The sequence below is a fragment of the Lygodium microphyllum genome, chromosome 25, assembly GCF_053477565.2.
Source record: "Lygodium microphyllum isolate KBCC chromosome 25, Lygodium_microphyllum_v1.1.10, whole genome shotgun sequence".
NCBI lineage: Eukaryota > Viridiplantae > Streptophyta > Polypodiopsida > Schizaeales > Lygodiaceae > Lygodium > Lygodium microphyllum.
The window spans coordinates 87,331,694-87,350,057 of NC_141159.1; the positions used below are offsets into that span (position 1 = coordinate 87,331,694).

The following is an 18,364-nucleotide window of genomic DNA, read 5'->3' on the forward strand; positions in this document are numbered from 1 at the left end:
AATTGACATGTCATGCATGCAAAGTTCAAGGCTGGGGAAATGGAACCATATTCATCTATAATGTTGAGGGTAAAGCCACTTATGCCTAGCATCCCACATTTACTCACTTCACATTTTACCCACACACCTATACACTTCAGGTGGTGGGTGCTCATCAATGTTGCTTTCTTCTTTATTCTTTCAATGACTATTGAATAAGGATAGACTAGTCACACATTGTGACTATTGGAGTTCCTACATACAAAGTCTCTTTCTCTTGCTCTCTTGCTCCATTCGCCATAGCTCTTGCTTCTACTTATGTGATTCCACTTGAGCTATACCCTCACAACTCATCAGACCACTACAAGGCTACAATAATATCATCACTTCTAGTTGAATCTTATCAATTGCAATAGCAACCATTTCCAAAACCATGAAAAAGGTTAAAGAAATAAGTGCCACAATGCCAAACTTCAATCACTAACCCTCAAATGACATTTTAAAAAACATTCCTACTATAATACCTAGCCTCATTACCTTAGATACAATAGGCATTTACTAGGAATGCTTGTTCAAGCACATCCATCATAGACCCAAGCTTAGAGATTTAGGAAGAGAAAACCAATAAGATCATCTAAGATATGAATGTAGACACAAGGCACCTCTTGGGCCTTCAAGTTTCTTCACCACCCCCAATTCCTTGGACATGTTTCCATCTTAATTTAGAGCTGGAGGAAGAATGGGATTCGAATAAGCTTTAAGCATAGAAATTGCTATTTTAATAATAGAATCTTCGAAAGGGAGATTCCCAAATTCTCTAATATGGTGTTTATGGCAAGTCTTGGTGCTGAAGAGGTAGGTTAAACCATTGAAGTTAGAAGGCATAAAGCCTCAGCTTTATAATGTAGATGTTTGGGTAAAAATTGATGAGCTAAGTAAATCTACTATCACCCTATCATTATCATACCAAGTGTTTTTAATGTCATTGACACTCACGGCGGTGCTTTTACATTATGGAAAACTATTTGTGAAATTTATGACAAAAAAAGTCTTGCATCTCATATATACTAGTTGAAAATATATATGGACCTTCCCATGGAGGGTATAGCTATGTCTACCCACTTTAATGAGTTTCATCACATTTTTAGCCAACTTGTATCAAGGCATTCAATTTCAAGATAACATCAAGTTATTGTTATTTCTTATTACACTGCCTAAATCACATGATACCTTTCATATTGCTATGAATGCTCATCCCCCTAAGGGTGACTTTAAATTTAGTGATGTAGAGAGTGCTCTACTGATAGAAGATGTAAACAAAAAGAACATTGATGTAGCATGCACTTCTCATATATTGACTATTAGAGGCAGAAATGATGGTAATGGCAATAACATCCATGGTCGAGGCTTCCAACCCCATAGGGCCAAGTTTCAGTCTCATAGCCAATCTCACCATAAGTCCCATAGACATATGTCCTCTTTGACATGTCATTATTGTGGGCAAAAGGATCATATTAGGACATATTGACATAAAATGTGCAATGATAAGTACAATGAGAAAGGCAAGGAAAAAGCATAGGATAATACAAAGTCTAACAATCACTCAATGATCATATCATTATTCCTAGTAAATCCAGCATGATGATTGAAATGATAAATGTAGTGCAGACTAAGTCGAATGATGATTATATCTTAGTTTCTTTGTCTCTTGATGCTACTCAATTGATCGATGTTTCATCTGCTGACTCTCAATGTTGGCTACTTGAGTAAAGGGCTTCTTTCCATGTTATGCTACATCAAGATTGTTTTCATACCTATCACAACGTTATAGGTTTTGTGAAACTAGAAAATAATATTGCATTGGATATCATTGGCAATGGGGATATTAGACTATAGTTTGCTTTAGGCAATTCTTTTGTTTTGTATAATCTACGTCATGTACTGGCTTTGACCAAAAGCCTACTATCTATTGGACACTTGGATGATATAGTCTATCATGTCTCTTTTGGTGATTCAACATGAAAGATTACCCATGATTGCCTTGTTTTTTCTTAAGGTGTCAAGGCTTGGAGCCTTTATTCTTTGTTTGTATCTGGATCTATTGACCATGTATTGGATGTGACCAATTTACCACATATCTTTATGGCATCTCACCTTGGGCACATGTCTTTCAAAGCAATGAAAATATTGACTCATTTGCAATATCTTCCTCTCTTGATTACTCACATTTTGATTTATGTGATCATTGTTATTATGGCAAGCAGACTTGCAACTCAAATAAGAAGTCTGGTTCTACATGCATTGGTGAGCCTCAGAGAAGCGTAATAAGTTGGATCTGAAATCTATCAAATGCATCTTTCTTGGATATGGAGATGCAAATGAGATGAGTGATCACCTTTGGGATCTGTAAGCTCAAAAGGTTCTTAGTAGCCATGATGTGAATTTTCATGAGGAGAAGATGCATAAGTAGTGTGAGCATGTATTTGAGGTACGCATGGTCTTGGCTAGCCTTGGTTACTCAATTGGATCTAGATCTTTAGTAGATGGATGTTAAGATAGCTTTCTTACATGGGGACTTTCATAATGAGATTTACGTGCAGGAGTCTAAGGGCTTTGTGGAGAAAGGAAGGTAACACCTAGTTGAATAAGAGTCTTCAAGGGATTAAGTAGGCACCTACGAAATGGCACCATAAGTTTGATGCTTTCATGCATTTGCAAGGGTATTTTCACAGTAATATGGATTTGTGTTTATATATGAAGAAGGCTCATGATGGTAGCCTTATTATTTTAATGATTTATATTGATGATATGATTGTAGCTTAGAGTGCTCATGTTGAGTTAGATGCCCTAAAGACTCAACTCAAGAAGATCTTTGAGATGGACATGAGATAGACCTCATATACACTTGGTATGCGGATTATGCACAATTGTTGTAAGGAAATCCTCTACTTGTTCCAAAAGGAGTACATGCATAGAGTACTTGAGTGGTTTCATATACTGGAGGGCAAGCTGATTGGTTGTCCTTTACCTTCTCATATGAAGGTTGGTTAGGCCAATTGGCTACAGTCAATTTGATGTATGCCATGATAGCCCCTCATTCTAACATAGCGTGACATCAAGACACCATAAAGGGTATCTATGAAAAACACACATCTAGAGCATGGCAGCTATGGAGGTTGGAATATGAAGACTAAATTCATGATGATATAGACAATGATTAGAGTGATTGTTACACGAGAGGTTCCAAGATGGAATATTGGACTCATAAACATTATCTTATGTGATGGACAATAAAACTTGACAAAGACACTAACTAAAAGAGAAAGGTATCATGACATTTTTTTTATTGAAATAAGGACCAAGTACAAGCTTATATAGCTTTCCATCTGTCCCACTCTCCTCGCTGTGCTTATGGGATACATAGCACATTTTTCTACAGCATACATCATTTGCCTATTTCTCAGCACCCCCCCTCAAATGATGAGTCCCTACACTTGTTGGCTTTTGCCCCCCCTAAATGGTGACATGGCACGAGAGACTAGCACATAGGCAGCCTAGTCAAGTTAAAGCTTGAAACTTTACATCTTTGGCAAGGGTTTTTACAAAGAAAATCTACTAAGGGAAAAATAGAGATCCACTATGGAAAAAACATATGAAAGATACAATGAAAATTCTTTAGAACAATCTGTCAGAGTTGTTGATGGTAGCGGAAGCATCTTCTTCTTCTTCATTCACGAACTGGTTCTCGTGGTGATCATTATGCATCTGTTATGCTCTTTTCTTGTGGAAACATTCACTGGATATATAGCCAATCTTGCCACAGTAATGACATATAATCCAATCCTTGTTGTTGGTAGTGTTGAATCCTCGACCACCGCCTTTTGCTCCATAAGTGCCCTTGGTGTACAAGAGACTATCTTTGGTGGTGTGTTCCTTTGCATCCTTTCTTTTAACTTTGCTTTCTCCATCAAGTAGTGAGTGCTCAATATCTTTAAGTGAGAGACTTGGAACATTACTTAGGGTGGACACAAGATTCTCATATGGATCCTTATTTACACTTGCAAGTACTACGACTATTGCTTCATCTTCATCAATATTCTGCTTAAGAGTTGCAAGCTAGGTTTTTAGGCTCTTGAACTTATTAATCTGTATGGTCATGGAAGCACAATCTTTTATATCTAGTTTATAAAACTGCATGAGTAATTTTACCTTTGAATTATTTGCTTGGGTACCAAAGATCCTATCAAGTTCCTCCCAAGCAATTCTAGCATCTCTGATGCCAGAGATATGATGTAGCACATCATCACTTAGTCCCCAGCCAATCATGCCTAGCGCCTTGTTATTCATCTTCTTCCATTCTTTGGTTTTTGGTGGAGCTACTACAAGTATCCTGCTTTCTGAATCTTCGTTCCCTCCCTCTCATCATCTTCAAAGAGATCCCAAAGATCTTTCCTCATGAGGTGGTACATGGTCTTTTCCTTCTAGGCATGGAAGCCTTCTCCATTGAACTTTGCTATTTGTTTGAGCTCTGCCATTTTTTATCAACAAAAAATCAACCAGCAAAAGAGTTATACCTCAATGTGTCAAGAGACACAAGACGATTAGTGTTTAACAACACTACATGAGTATTAAAAAAATACTATCTTGGAGCTCAATGTCAGATGTTGATGCTTGATCTTCTTCTTGCTTGTTGTTGATTTAGTGTGATGCTTTTTTGGAAATTAAGTGCTCAGTAAAACCAAAGTGAGAGTCTTCAGTGGACTGAGAGGAGTAAGAAAATGAAAGGTTTTATGACCTTGAAGGTCAATGGGTATGGTTGCCCACCACAGAGATGACAGTTAGGGTTTCTCAAATTGTGATCAACAGAGAGAGTACTTTGGGGAACCCTTTAATGATTAGGTAGCTTAGATGGTAGGCTGGAAAATCCCTATGGTTGCAGAGAAAATGGTGCAGTAGGTAGATGATGGTAGTCATACGACCAATAAGGAAGTAGTTCAGAACACCGAGGAAGAATTTCAACAATGTTGATGAATCCTTGCATTAATCGTACCAATTTAGGTGATGGGATGACAAGAAGGTAAAGTGGAGATAGAGGTATAAGAGATGATCTCAACCACTCAACGTGAGCTGTGAAGAGATGAAGAGGGGCTGAAAAGCATAGAAGGAAGCTAGACCATGCTCAGTTGAGCTCTGATACCATGTGGAAAACATGGATCTAGAGCATGACGACTATGGAGGTTGGAAGATGAAGACTAGATTCATGATGACATAAACAATGATTAAACTGATTGTTACACAAGTGAATTAGGTTCCAATATGGAAGCTTGGACTCATAAACACATTCTTGTGTAATGGACAATGACACTTGACAAAGACACTAATTGAAAGAGAAAGGTATCATGATATTTTTTTAATTGAAATAAGGACCAAGTACAAGCTTATATAGCTTTCCAGCTATTCCACTCTCCTCACTATGCTTATGGGATACATAGCACATTTTCCTGTAGCATACATCATTTGCCTATTTCTCAATAGTATCATGAGATACTTGAAAGGTATAGTAGATATATGCATTTGCTGTAGCTAGGATACAAAAGTCATAGGTTACAGCAACTCCGATTATGTAGGACATGTATACAGTAGAAAGTCCATCTCTAGGTATGTCTTGACCTATGCTATACGTGTTATCTCTGGGATGTCTAGGATGCAAAAATGCATGGACTTGTCTACTACTAAGGCTAAGTATATTGCAGCCTATTGTGAGGCTTGCGAGGAGGCCCTATGGTCAAGTTATCTGGTTGCAAATCTTGGTATGCCTATGATCCCTACACTACATTCAAATTCAATGAGTTCCATTTAGTTGGCCCATAATTTGGTCTTCCATGCAAAGACAAAGCACATTGAGGTGTGATATCATTTTATTAGGGATGTGGTAGAGGACAAGTCCATTGAACTTGTCAAGATACCTACAAATACAAATCTTGCAAATCTACACTGAAAGTCTCCCAGTGGCACGGTATCCCTTCCTTAGGAGGTTGATGGGCATAGGATGAGATTGTATCTTTCCTCATCCTATTGTACACTATGTGTTGACATTGTAAGCTTCATTATTTGTGGGTTTGTATATGTGAAAGTAGTCTTATGTGATTAAGATTGTATGGTGCATGAATATGGATGAGAGATGTGGAGTGAAGTGTGCCACATAGGGCACACATGTAAAGTGTGGGTTGTATAGTGTCACATGGGGACACACATGGAAAGTGTGAGCAATCATTGATGGTGCATCTCTTTCTTTATATATGCAACCAATTTATACAATGAAAGACAAGAAAATAATAGTTGAGTGTGCATATGATCTCTTCGATGTCGTGAAGTTCCTGGTCTACTTTAATCCACCTTGATCATATGTTAATCATATGTATACACCATGATTAACCCATATTGGGATTATTAACACTATGTACATGTTGTACTTTCTCTTTTTTCTTCTACTCCTCTCATTGAGGCACATTCACCTTTAAGTGGGCATTTGTTGGGGATAAAGGCGCATGTGGCTAGCTACCCATGTTTACTCACTACACAATTGTACACTACAGGTGGTGGGTACCCATCACTATCACTTTATTCTTTGTTCTTTTGGTGACTATTGAATAAGGGAAAATCGGTCACACATCATGACTATTGGAGTCCACATATATAGAGTCTCTCTCTCTTGCTCTCTTGCTCCATCCACCATAGCTCTTACTTTGCTCTTATTTCTGCTTGTGTGCTTCCACTCGAGATCTACCCTTTCATATAATCATGGACGGTTAGCCAAAAAATTTGACATGGCATTGAGAAGGCAATTAAAGTATGAGGATCACAATGAGAAAGAGGGAGAAGAGAAAGAGTGCACCCTAACTAGGTCTACATGATCTTACATCCAAAAGGTTAAAGCCATAAACATTGACCTAAAAGACAAGAACCTTCAACATATCTTAGGGTCACAATAACTACCAACAACCGACACCTCACCATGAATGCTCTCATAGATGAAGATTTGAATTAAAATATATTGGCTTATGATTTCTAGATGGACATTGGTCAATCATATCTCATCCCTACAAATGCAGCTACCAAGCCTTATGTCAATCTTACCTCATCCCTGCAAATGCAGCTACTAAACCTTATGAAGGGTCACCCTATTCCCTCTTAGGAAAATTCACAATTATCCTAACTATAGAAACTAAAAGCATTACTATCACTATGCTCTCTCAAATCAAGAGGATATGGGAAAGGATGTCTTACTTGGAGGATCTTTCAAGCATGCAACCAAATGTGAAGTTGACTATGTAGCACATCGAATACACTTGAGCTTGCCACAATTTAAGTTGATCTCTAATTTTAGTAAAGGAACCCTTGTCTCTTCTCCAGGGAATGGCAAGTAGATTGCTTCAAAGTCAAATAAGAGCCCTAGTGAGGATGGCTAGGGATTCTTGAAGGAATTAAAGGCATAAGAGGCTAATAAAGAACCACTCAATTTTAATCCTCTTAATCCAAAAATATATATTGAAGTTTCTAGGAACACTATAACAACATCTAAATATGTCGAAAATAGAATTGCATCTCGAAGGAAGAGTAGATCTAGAGCATACAATTGAAAGCATTGATGGGGTGCTAAAAGCAAGCCACAATGCTCTCCCAAAGCATTGCTACATGCTCAAAGGTATTAAGTAGGGAATCCATGGATCTGCTTGCCTAAACTTTCCCCCCATCCACCTACACTAACCATAGCCCAAGTTCCATCAAAATCAAAGAGAAAGAGAAAGAGATCCAAATGCAAATCTAGGGTAAGAACGAAGTCCAATGAAAAGACAAACCCAAACCAGTTAGAAATTGAGAAGCTCGTGCTTAATACATTTTAACTCTCAAGAAAATACACTTGATCCTACACCCATCGAAGTGCAACATCTTAACGCAGTTTCTAATTTAGAAGAGAGACCCGTGGTGTTTGAGAAGTCATTAATCCAAGCAAATGAGATAAAGCAACCACTTCATAATTATGCTTCTCAGTTGTAACAAAAAGCCCAAAGATGAAACATCATAGAGCCATCAAGTTTTTCACAAGAAAAAACCCAAGGTATTTGTTGTTGATCTATCTAAATATCCAAAGTCTCCTTTAGTCAAAGAACCTTTGTCACCCAAGCCACAATAGAAAATCCAATAGTAGCTTAGTGCAGGTGCCCATTCCAAGAAAAAGATCCACAATGGACAACCAAGAAAACATCAAAGGATCAACAATCTCCTTTTGAGAGTATTATCACAAATGCAATTGGAAATTCCAGAATTGGGAGGACTACTTCCAATCAGTCTGAGGATCCAAGTGTATTGTCGTCATTGATTGACAAGAATGACCAACCCACTGATTTTGTAGTTTTATTACTTCCAATTCTAAAGTAGACTCTCACCATCACATCCCTTAGGCTATGACCAAACCTATCACCCCTATTGATGAACAAGCCTCTAGTGCTCCAGCATCAAAGGAGGACATGAACAATAGACTTATTTACATTTATTATAATACCATTATAACTGGTTTGAAAAATATGTATTTATTGTAATAACACTATGCATCCCTAAACCTATTACCCTACTGAGGAGCAAGCCTCTAGTGCTTGGGTATCACAAAACTTAATTTATTGTAGTAACACTGTAATCAATTTGGAAAATATACATTTGATTCTCTTAACCACTTATCTACTTGATCCTTGTATTAACTATCCAAGTTCTCGCTAGGCAATAGACTTAGTTTCCATTAGCAATACATCTAGTCCTCAATCTACTTGATCCTTGTATTAACTATCCAAGTTCTCACTAGGCAATAGACTTAGTTTCCATTAGCAATACATCTAGTCCTCAATCTAGGAACAACAGACTTAGTTGGTCATGGGCTCTTGTAGTATTAGTTAGCCAAGTCTGTAGATTCCATGAGCAATATCATTGAGTCATTTTTCTAAGAACAATAGTCCTAGTTTAGATGGGATTTCTAACTCTTAGTCTTGCGAGAAATGTCAATAGGTTACCTTAATGTGGTTATCTTTCAAGAAGAGAGTAACCAACACTACACTTGCTTTAAGGAGAGTATGAAACAAGAGGGAATGATACATCAACCTCTCTAATGTAGCATAATCACACTTTATTCCCCCTAGAATAATGCTTTGAATTTTACACAACAATTCAAAAGCAATAAGTATACACTATAAAAGTGCTTGCAATGTCTCACTCATAAAAGTATCACTTCAAAATTCTCACCTTCTAACCTCACTTGGTAGGCCATGCATGATTGCACTCTTATCCTTCCCTATCCTAGATTACATGGTATTTAATTCTCATAGCTCTCCTAAGGTCCCTTGTACCTCAAGAGTCATCCTATGCCATGGGGGTGGCTACTACTTGGCCCTTGCCTTAAAGGTCAACGAGAATCCTCTTCTTCATTCACCCCACAAGGTGATGTAATTAATCCTACAAGATGGTCCTCATTTCTCCCACCCTACAAGGTGTTTGTGTGGGGTCACCAATGGCCCCTCCATATATTATGTTCTCCTTACTCAATTGTTCTATGCATTGAATTGAGGTATTAATTTCTTTTTCATTGCAACAAATAAAAAACCAACTCATTTGTGGTCACAAAGTTCCATAAACACTTGCTAAGAGCAAGAAGATGCTCCCAAGCTTTAAAAATGGGGGTTTACATAGGTGAGAGCATGGTTCATAATTTCACAAATAACAAATCTCCATGTTTTTCCAACTTTCACCTTGGATTGCAATAAGCAAGGTTTAAAGAGATGAGGATGGTACAAGAATAGTCCTTCCAAATTGAGATCCCCATTACTTCAATTCTAGGCCTTATTCTTGTGTAAGTTTTGTGTTTCAATTCAAAAAACCTAAAAATACCACTTGAAGTCAAATTTTCAGTTTATAAAATTATAGGGTGCTTATAATTTCAATGTGGTTCGTGTTCACACTTTTTTAACCTAGTTTTGGAGTTTCAACATACTTAAGTTTCCTTTTTGAAGTATTGATTTTTGCCCAATTTGATCGAATAACTTTGTCTTTTAAGCTTATGGTTGCAATGATCGCACTAGAAAGAATTCAAAAAAGAGTGACATGAATAAATCTATTTTCTTGAATTTATATTAATACTTTTGAGATTTAAAGCTTTAAGTAATTGTGGATGGGTGCAACATGTTGATTCTATCTATGCTTTCTCATTTAGGTTTTGGCAAGATCTTCTATGATATCATGAATGCTTTTTTGATAAAACTTTTTCTTAGTTGTGCTTCAAAGGCTATGTTCATGCTCCTTTTTTGTCAAGTGATTAGTTTGTTAGGAACACCCCTTATCCCCTTTGCAATTTGTGATCATCTCTTACCTCTTCTTAGATACACATATTTCTTGTTATAAGGGAGGAATCAAATAATATTGTGCAACAAGAGATTGAAAGCATTGGTTTTCTCTTGAGTTAAATCAATTTTGTTTTATGCATAGATCTTAGGTCATCTAGCTAAAACAAAAGCTCCTAAGATTGATTTTGAAGAAGGTAATTCGATTCTAGATAAGTATTACTTGAAGGATTCAATGATGGGAAAAGTAATTCCATATCTTGTTTTTTCTCCTGGTCTAGGCATACCCATGAGCCAAAGATTTGATTGGCTTAAGGAAAAGATTAAGGAGAAAATAGCTCGATGGAATGATATAGAGCTTTTTGCTTCAAGTAGGCTAGTTGTAATTAGGTATATCTTATAATTGATGATAGTATTCATGCCCTTCATATTTCCTTTTAATAAGGAACTTTAGAGGAGTGGAATGGATCTTCAAAAAATCGTTGTGATTTAGGGATGAAAAACAACAATGGTGCTCATTGAGATGGCAAATTATCACTTCTACTATGGATGATGGTGAGCTAGATCTACCTAAATTATATGATTGTGATATTACCTTTTTCTTGGAAGTGTCTTAACACGTTAGATACTAAACAACCTTAAGTAATATTGCTCAAATATTAAATGAGCATTGATCCTACAACAAAAGTAGCTTGGTCAAATGTGACTTGGAGGGATAGATTGTTTGTTAGGCCAATCAAAATTTGTATTAAGCAATTTAAGTTTACCTCTGCTATTTTCAATGCTTGGCTGAAACTTCTTCTACAAGTAAGTGCTAAGATTCTTCCAAGAAAGGGGCAATGTTATCTCTCTCTATTTAGCTCAAGCCAACATTATACAAGGAACTCAATATAATGGTGCTCAATCCTAAGCTTGTCCTTAGGATTTGTGTGAATGTTGGGCTAATATGTGGGATTCTTCTACATTAGATTATATTGTAATATGTGAAATTACATATAAATATTCTCTAAAGAAAGATGAAGTATTTTGGATCAGGCAAGCACATGCAATGAAATGGATCTAGCTAACCTCTTCTAAGGCTATTATGGTTGATAATTTTTTACTTTGGTCTTTGAATGAATGACCTCTTTACTAGATAGAAATTTTAAATCAACAAGTTACGTATAAGAAACTTCTAAAGCTTGGAAAGCTACTCCATCCTTGCAACAACTTCCTTATTTGGAGCATTAGTATGGTAAAGCTACCTATAAGGATAGATTAAGTTAAGACCCATGTCACCTATATGTCCTTTCTTCCATGTTAAAAATGAATCAATATATTATATGTTTTGGGATTTCAAATCAATTCAATGGCTTTGAAAAAGATTGAAAATTGGTTCAACCGAGTTGGATTTCACGATCACACATTGCTTGGAAGCAAACATTGTTTAGACAAAAGGGAAAGAATCAACCTAGAATTTTTTTCACTTTGGAATGGCATAAATGGCTTGGTGTGTTAGCTGTTCTGGGATTCAAGAAATAATCTAATCTCTAAATACCCCTCTTGCATCTTTATCAATCCTAATAGCAAATATGTTAGAACAAAAATTTGCATTATTAATGTTGCACTACCAATCTTGTGTGCCAAATCGATCAATCAAAATTGGTATGTACTCTCCCTTTTTTACTATTGTCACAAGCCATTCATGAGTGAATATATGGAAACATACCATCTAATTGGGAAACCCCTTCATAATACCCTACCTCCTTTTTTAAACACCAAGAGATTCACAAGTAAATGCACCAACTAACATGGGGAATGAAAGGGATTCCACATTCCCTTTTAAAATGCCCTTCTTTGTTGCTGGTAATGAGATATAAGGATTCACTAGCCAACATGTGAAATGCACCACCTAATATTATCAAATATGAAAAACCACCATGTAATAATGGGCATCTTTTTTAACTATAAGATTATAGAATATTAGTTTACTAGGGGCGACTTTACTCTCACTCCCAAAAATCCTTTCAACATATGCAAATTCTTCAATGTGCAAGTGCATCTTCAATACTAGAGTCCAAAGGCTATAGATCAAGATGTTTTAGAAAGTACTGAATTATTTTATATCTTGAGGAACAAATACGCAATAAGAGAATGAGGGAGTGGGGGTGGGGGTGGGGGGGTATTGTGAGCTCCTCAATCACTAATCACTACAAACTCTCCAAACACCTCCAAGATGCAATAATGAAGTACTAATCAAACCATTTTTCAATCAATGGATAGATTGAAGGTTTCTCAATGGAGACCAATTTTAAAAGTAGCATACAAGCTAATGGTTTAAAATTGGCATTAAGGATAAAGTTCATCTTCCCAAAATCCTTCATCCAAGGTAGTATTGATTCTTAATGAAAGAAAACTTGTAATGTAATTGATGGATTCAGCTTTGAGCTTTGATTGACTTTTGTCCTTGTTAATATGGGCTTTGATCTAGCATATGACCGAGTCAGGTACAATTTCATCATTGCCTCTCTCATTCTTAGGCTTTGGCAAAGGCTTTGTAGAAATCGTGGACACTATTCACAAATGTTCCAGCTTCAATGTATGTCCATGGGCTAAAGTTTGAACCCATCCGCCTAAAGAAATTAATCCGCCAAGGGTGTCCTCTTGCTCCACTCTTATTTGCCATCAACCAAAACCTCCTCAAGAAGCTTGATAAGGTGTAGGATGGAGTCATCAAAGGATTGAACATAACCTGGTCACCACCCTTCTTGGCGCAACCTTCTACTGATGATAGTTCAAATCTCCTTGATATCACTAGACGATTGCGGATGCACATTCGCATATGTACTCTCTGACTTGAGGATTAGGGAGCCAAAGACACGGCTAAACTACTTGGATTTGGAAGAGCAGAGTTGGATTCTAGACCATAAAGCCTGGTTAAGTGTCGAGATACTTGGGGTGCGCGCATGGTATTGGGATGGATATCCATGAAACGACAATTCGACTTGTGGAAGAGCAAAGCTTTTCAATGTGGGCTTCACACCCGTTGAGTCTTACAGGAAAGCTGTTAGTTCTCAAGGTGTTGCTTACATCCTTGATCAGACGTGTGGGCAATGATATTTAATTTCAGCAAAGCTTCATGGCAAAGCCTACAGAGAATTTCCAGGGATTTTCTTTTGCACTTTGACGAAAGCCAGCAACACCATTTCATCTTGTGGGACCTTAACACTTTTGACAAGAGAATTGAAATGTCGTTCAGCCCCTTAAGTTTGCAAACTAAGACTCTCCAAAGCCTTGCACAACAAAGGAATCCGAAGATGGAGTGATGTCTGGGACAATAATGCTATGAATTGGTGGGATCTGGACAAGCTTTGACAGCACTACCATCAGAACAACATTTTAACATCATGCTACCGTTTCTTATGACTTGCTTGACAGCACCCCAAGACCCACTACCTGGGCAACAAAGCAAGTGAAACAAAAACCCCCTGAAAAGGTCCACCAATTGAATGCTATGAATTGGGATGGAGTGATGTCTGGGAAAAAAATGATATGAATTGGTGGGATCTGGACAAGCTTTGACAGCACTACCATCAGAACAACATTTTAACATCATGCTACCATTTCTTATGACTTGCTTGACAGCACCCCAAGACCCATTACCTGGGCAACAAAACAAGTGAAACAAAAACCCCCTGAAAAGGTCCACCAATTGAGTGGGCAATTTAAATCCACAGATACCTTGGATTTAAGCTTTGCAAACTAGCTAAGCACATTAGTGGACACTGTAGACCACTCTCTTGAAGATACTTGCCTTGTCTAAGTGTGTTTTCATGCACAGGAGAAATGGTTGTTTATAAAATCACAAACACAGCACTAGAAAGAAAAATTGCATTACACGAGAGGCTTAATGACTCGGGTGTTAGCCTTGTCACCAGGCTTGAAGATATGATGAAAGATTTTAGCAAAAACAGTTTGCACACATTGAAATGATTAAAAGGCCTTCACACAGTACCAAACACTGCTCCAAACAATTAGAAACTACTATCCATACTAGTAGTACTTTGCTGTGTTTTAGTGCAGCCTTTCTTTGCATTTGTTTAAAAGTATCTTGTATTCAGAAGCCCAGTCCTCCCAAAGCTCGACTCGTTACCATGTTTCACAAAACTTCACCCTCATCCTCATAATCCACTTCAATATCTGCACTAGCATCCTGATACTGCTGGTATTCAGAAACCAAGTCATTCATATTGCTTTCAGCTTCTGTGAACTCCATCTCATCCATGCCCTCCCCCGTGTACCAGTGTAAGAAAGCCTTCCTGCGAAACATGGCTGTAAACTGCTCTGAAACTCGCCTGAACATCTCTTGAATGGATGTGGAATTGCCAACAAAAGTTGAGGCCATTTTGAGACCTGTAGGAGGAATGTCACACACACTGGACTTCACATTATTTGGAATCCACTCCACAAAATAAGACGAATTCTTGTTTTGCACATTGATCAACTGTTCATCAACTTCTTTGGTGCTCATGCGACCCCTGAAACAAGCTGAGGCTGTAAGGTATCGCCCATGGCGTGGATCTGCTGCACACATCATATTTTTGGCATCCCACATTTGCTGAGTAAGCTCTGGTACAGTCAGGGCCCGATACTGCTGTGAACCTCTAGATGTCAAAGGTGCAAAACCCACCATAAAGAAATGAAGCCTAGGAAAAGGGATCAGATTCACAGCCAGCTTGCGCAGGTCAGAATTAAGCTGCCCAGGGAACCTAAGACAGCAGGTGACACCACTCATGGTGGCTGAGATCAGATGATTCAGATCACCAACTGCAAACCAATGGACCAAAAAAACCATCAAACTCTGGAAAATGCAAAGCACACAAGGCCAATTATAGAAGATAGATGGCATAAATCATAGCTCCGTACAACTGAGTGAAACAAAAATCCCTTATAAAAGGAGAGCAAATTATACTTACATGTAGGAGTTGTCAGCTTGAGAGTCCGGAAGCAGATGTCATACAAGGCTTCATTATCCAAGACCATGCACTCATCTGCATTTTCAACCAGTTGATGAACAGAAAGTGTTGCATTGTAAGGCTCTACAACCGTGTCAGAAACTTTTGGGGAGGGGAAGACAGAAAATGTAAGCATCATTCTGTCTGGGTACTCCTCTCTAATTTTGGAGATTAACAATGTTCCCATGCCAGAACCTGTGCCCCCTCCAAGGGAATGGCACACTTGAAACCCTGCAGAAGTTCAAAGACAACAAGCAACCATAAGTTACCACTGAATAAACAACACTTTGATGTTATGATGAATGAAATAACTCTCCATTGATGGTAAATGCTACATATGACTGAGCCTAGATTAGACTAAGTCGACTTTGATGTAAATTACAAACCATACATGAACGAGTTAGCTTTCATCTTACACTTCTTAACAAGCACCTACTGATACAATTAGCATGAGTAAGTCTACTCGTGAAGAACAAAAGCTTAAAAGGTAAAGAAATGTTTGGCAAAATGGTCCTATAATGTCTCAAGTCTATGATCTCAGGAGTAGATCAGTTTCCAAGAAAGTATGCAATATTATTGTGCCGCATTGGATGAAGTACCAGGAAGGAAATTTTTGAAAGCCATGCACAACACCCAGTCAAGTGGAGGCTACTGAAATGTTTAAATGAGAGAAACATGCCAGCACTGGGAATTGATTCCTCTAGCTACCATGTTCAAATATTGATGGTGCAAATTAGGATATACATGGAGTCCAATCCAAACTTCTTCATCCATTCATGCACAGACAAATTATTTGGATACAAGAGACAATAAATTCCATGTAAAAGGGGGCACAAACCTTGCAGACAATCGCAATTCTCCGCCTCTTTGCGGACAACATCCAAGATCGAGTCTATAAGCTCTGCTCCTTCAGTATAGTGGCCTTTAGCCCAGTTGTTTCCTGCTCCAGTTTGGCCGAAGACGAAGTTGTCCGGGCGGAAGATCTGACCGAAGGGGCTCGTCCTCACACTGTCCATGGTCCCTGGCTCCAGGTCCATGAGCACGGCACGGGGTACGTAGCGGCCGCCGCTCGCCTCATTGAAATACACGTTGATCCTTTCCAGTTGCAAGTGTGAGTCTCCCTTGTAGCTCCCCACAGTGTCGATGCCATGCTCGTCACATATCACCTCCCAAAACTTGGACCCTATCTGGTTGCCGCATTGGCCTCCTTGGATATGAAGGATTTCTCTCATCCTCTTGCTCCTTAGTCACCTGCAAAAATAGAAAACAAAACGAAAGAGAAACATTGATTCAGCGAAAGGAAACTTGACAATGCGGGGTAAAAAACCACACAGAGAGAGGGAGCCATAGCCATGGCATTTCTGTGAAAGTAAGGTAGAGATCGATCCAAAGAAAGGAACTTGACGATAGGCAGTGAAAAGCCACAAAGATTAAAGCTATGAAGGACCTGTCTGAAAGCAGGAATATGCACCGAGCCCTGTGAGAGCCTTGAAGGAGAAGATTGCAACGGCAGCTTGAAGGCAGATAAAATGGCCGCGGAAGGAGGAGCCACAACCTACAAATACAAAATAGGTCAAAAAGAGAGAGAGAGAGAGATGGGGGGGAGGGAGAGAGGAGGAGCCACAACCTACAAATACAAAATAGGTTAAAAGGAGAGAGAGAGAGAGCCGGCCCGCTGTCTGTCGGATCTTTTTGCTCGTTTGTCACCCTCATGCGAGTGATGAGTCATTAGCCGTCCAAAGGATTCCGCTTTCCGCATGCTTGGTCATTCGGACAACAGGACGCGAGAGAGAAACTAAGTCCCCCGGGGCCCAAGCGTTCTACCCAACCCTAGTATTTCTTCTTGTTTTTGCAAGAAACAACTATGTTAAAATGTATCACTGGCCAACAACCCTAGGATTTCTTCCTGTCTTTGCAAGAAACAACTAAGTTAAAATATATCTCTACTAACCCCAAAGATGGCATCGCACCCCAATGGGGTCATGGCATAGTGGTTCGGGTGTGGGTTGAGTTTAAGGCACACATGAGTTCATGCGTGAGTTTGAACCCTCCACCCCGCTTCTCCATAGGCATATCATGAAATCTATTCACGTCAATTTTTTTAAAAACCAAGTTAAAACGTTTTTTAATCAAAAAATAAAGAAATTCTTAGGTTAAAGGAGCCAATTGAGTGTCATGTAATAATGGCATCGCATCTTTAAAAAAACTAATTTGAAATGAATCTAACAAAGTTAAAAATGAGAGGTATTTACCTAGGGTAAATGAGCCAATAGTATGTCATGTAATGGTCCCTATTAAATCTTTTTCCTTCCAATTGAGCCTAGTACAAAGTTCTAATAGTTGAGATGTATACATCAAATGGCACTTGCATTTTAAAAAATGTTTGGGGCATTTTGATATTTTTATCAAGTAGGCTTATAACACTTTGTTATATTTTTATCAAGTACGCTTGCAAGGGCCCATAGAGTGGCACTAAAGGGTGTACTATTTTGGCTCATTTATTTGACATGCATAAAGCTTGTATGTAATACATAAGCATTTGTATTATAGCTCTAAATGGCCAAAGAAAATGCATCTTTTTGTGCAAAACTCTCACTAAATTAGGGTGGGTGGGTTTTGCTTTCTCATGTCACCTTATTGGCCCCTTTGCCCCAGATATTTGTTATAGGGAAGTCTAAGTGCTTTTTCAAAAGAAAGGCTAGCAAAATCTCCTTCCAAAATGGATATGGTAAGGAAAGATTGGATCATGTAGTAAAGTTAAGATATTAATATGTTTTTAGAGTTAATGCATGGGTATTGTATGGTCTATTTCAGATTTGCACCTAGGATAATGAGATGGACCCATCCATAATGAAAAACAATTTCCACAATAGTTTTGTGGGAATGGTTCAACCTCTCAAGCTACCTTTTGGTGGAATGCATGGCCTATGTCTAACTATCTCCAATACTTGTCAACCTAGTTCGACCTCTCGAGCTACCTTTTGGTGGAATGCATGGCCTATGTCTAAC

General features: G+C 38.3%; 1 protein-coding gene across 1 annotated transcript; it reads right to left on the reverse strand.

Moving 5' to 3' along the window:
• Positions 1–14,215: 14,215 nt before the first annotated feature.
• On the reverse strand, positions 14,216–16,972 carry LOC148014465 (tubulin beta-1 chain-like). The gene is made up of 4 exons (XM_087667397.1): positions 16,803–16,972; positions 16,194–16,606; positions 15,317–15,586; positions 14,216–15,167 (listed from the first exon to the last, which is right to left on the reverse strand). Exons 2-4 carry the CDS (start codon positions 16,585–16,587, stop codon positions 14,500–14,502), a joined length of 1,332 nt encoding a protein of 443 aa, XP_087523523.1. The 5' UTR covers positions 16,588–16,606; positions 16,803–16,972; the 3' UTR covers positions 14,216–14,499.
• Between the last annotated feature and the right edge of the window lie 1,392 nt (positions 16,973–18,364).

Bases quoted from the DNA above. Each gene is read 5' to 3' on its own strand.
- LOC148014465 (XM_087667397.1), bottom strand. From the start codon at position 16,587: ATGAGAGAAATCCTTCATATCCAAGGAGGCCAATGCGGCAACCAGATA. The intron at 15,587-16,193 runs GTTTGTGCCCCC...GAACTTCTGCAG, and splicing joins GAATTGCGATTGTCTGCAAG to GGTTTCAAGTGTGCCATTCC. The intron at 15,168-15,316 runs GTAAGTATAATT...ATTGGTTTGCAG, and splicing joins CAAGCTGACAACTCCTACAT to TTGGTGATCTGAATCATCTG.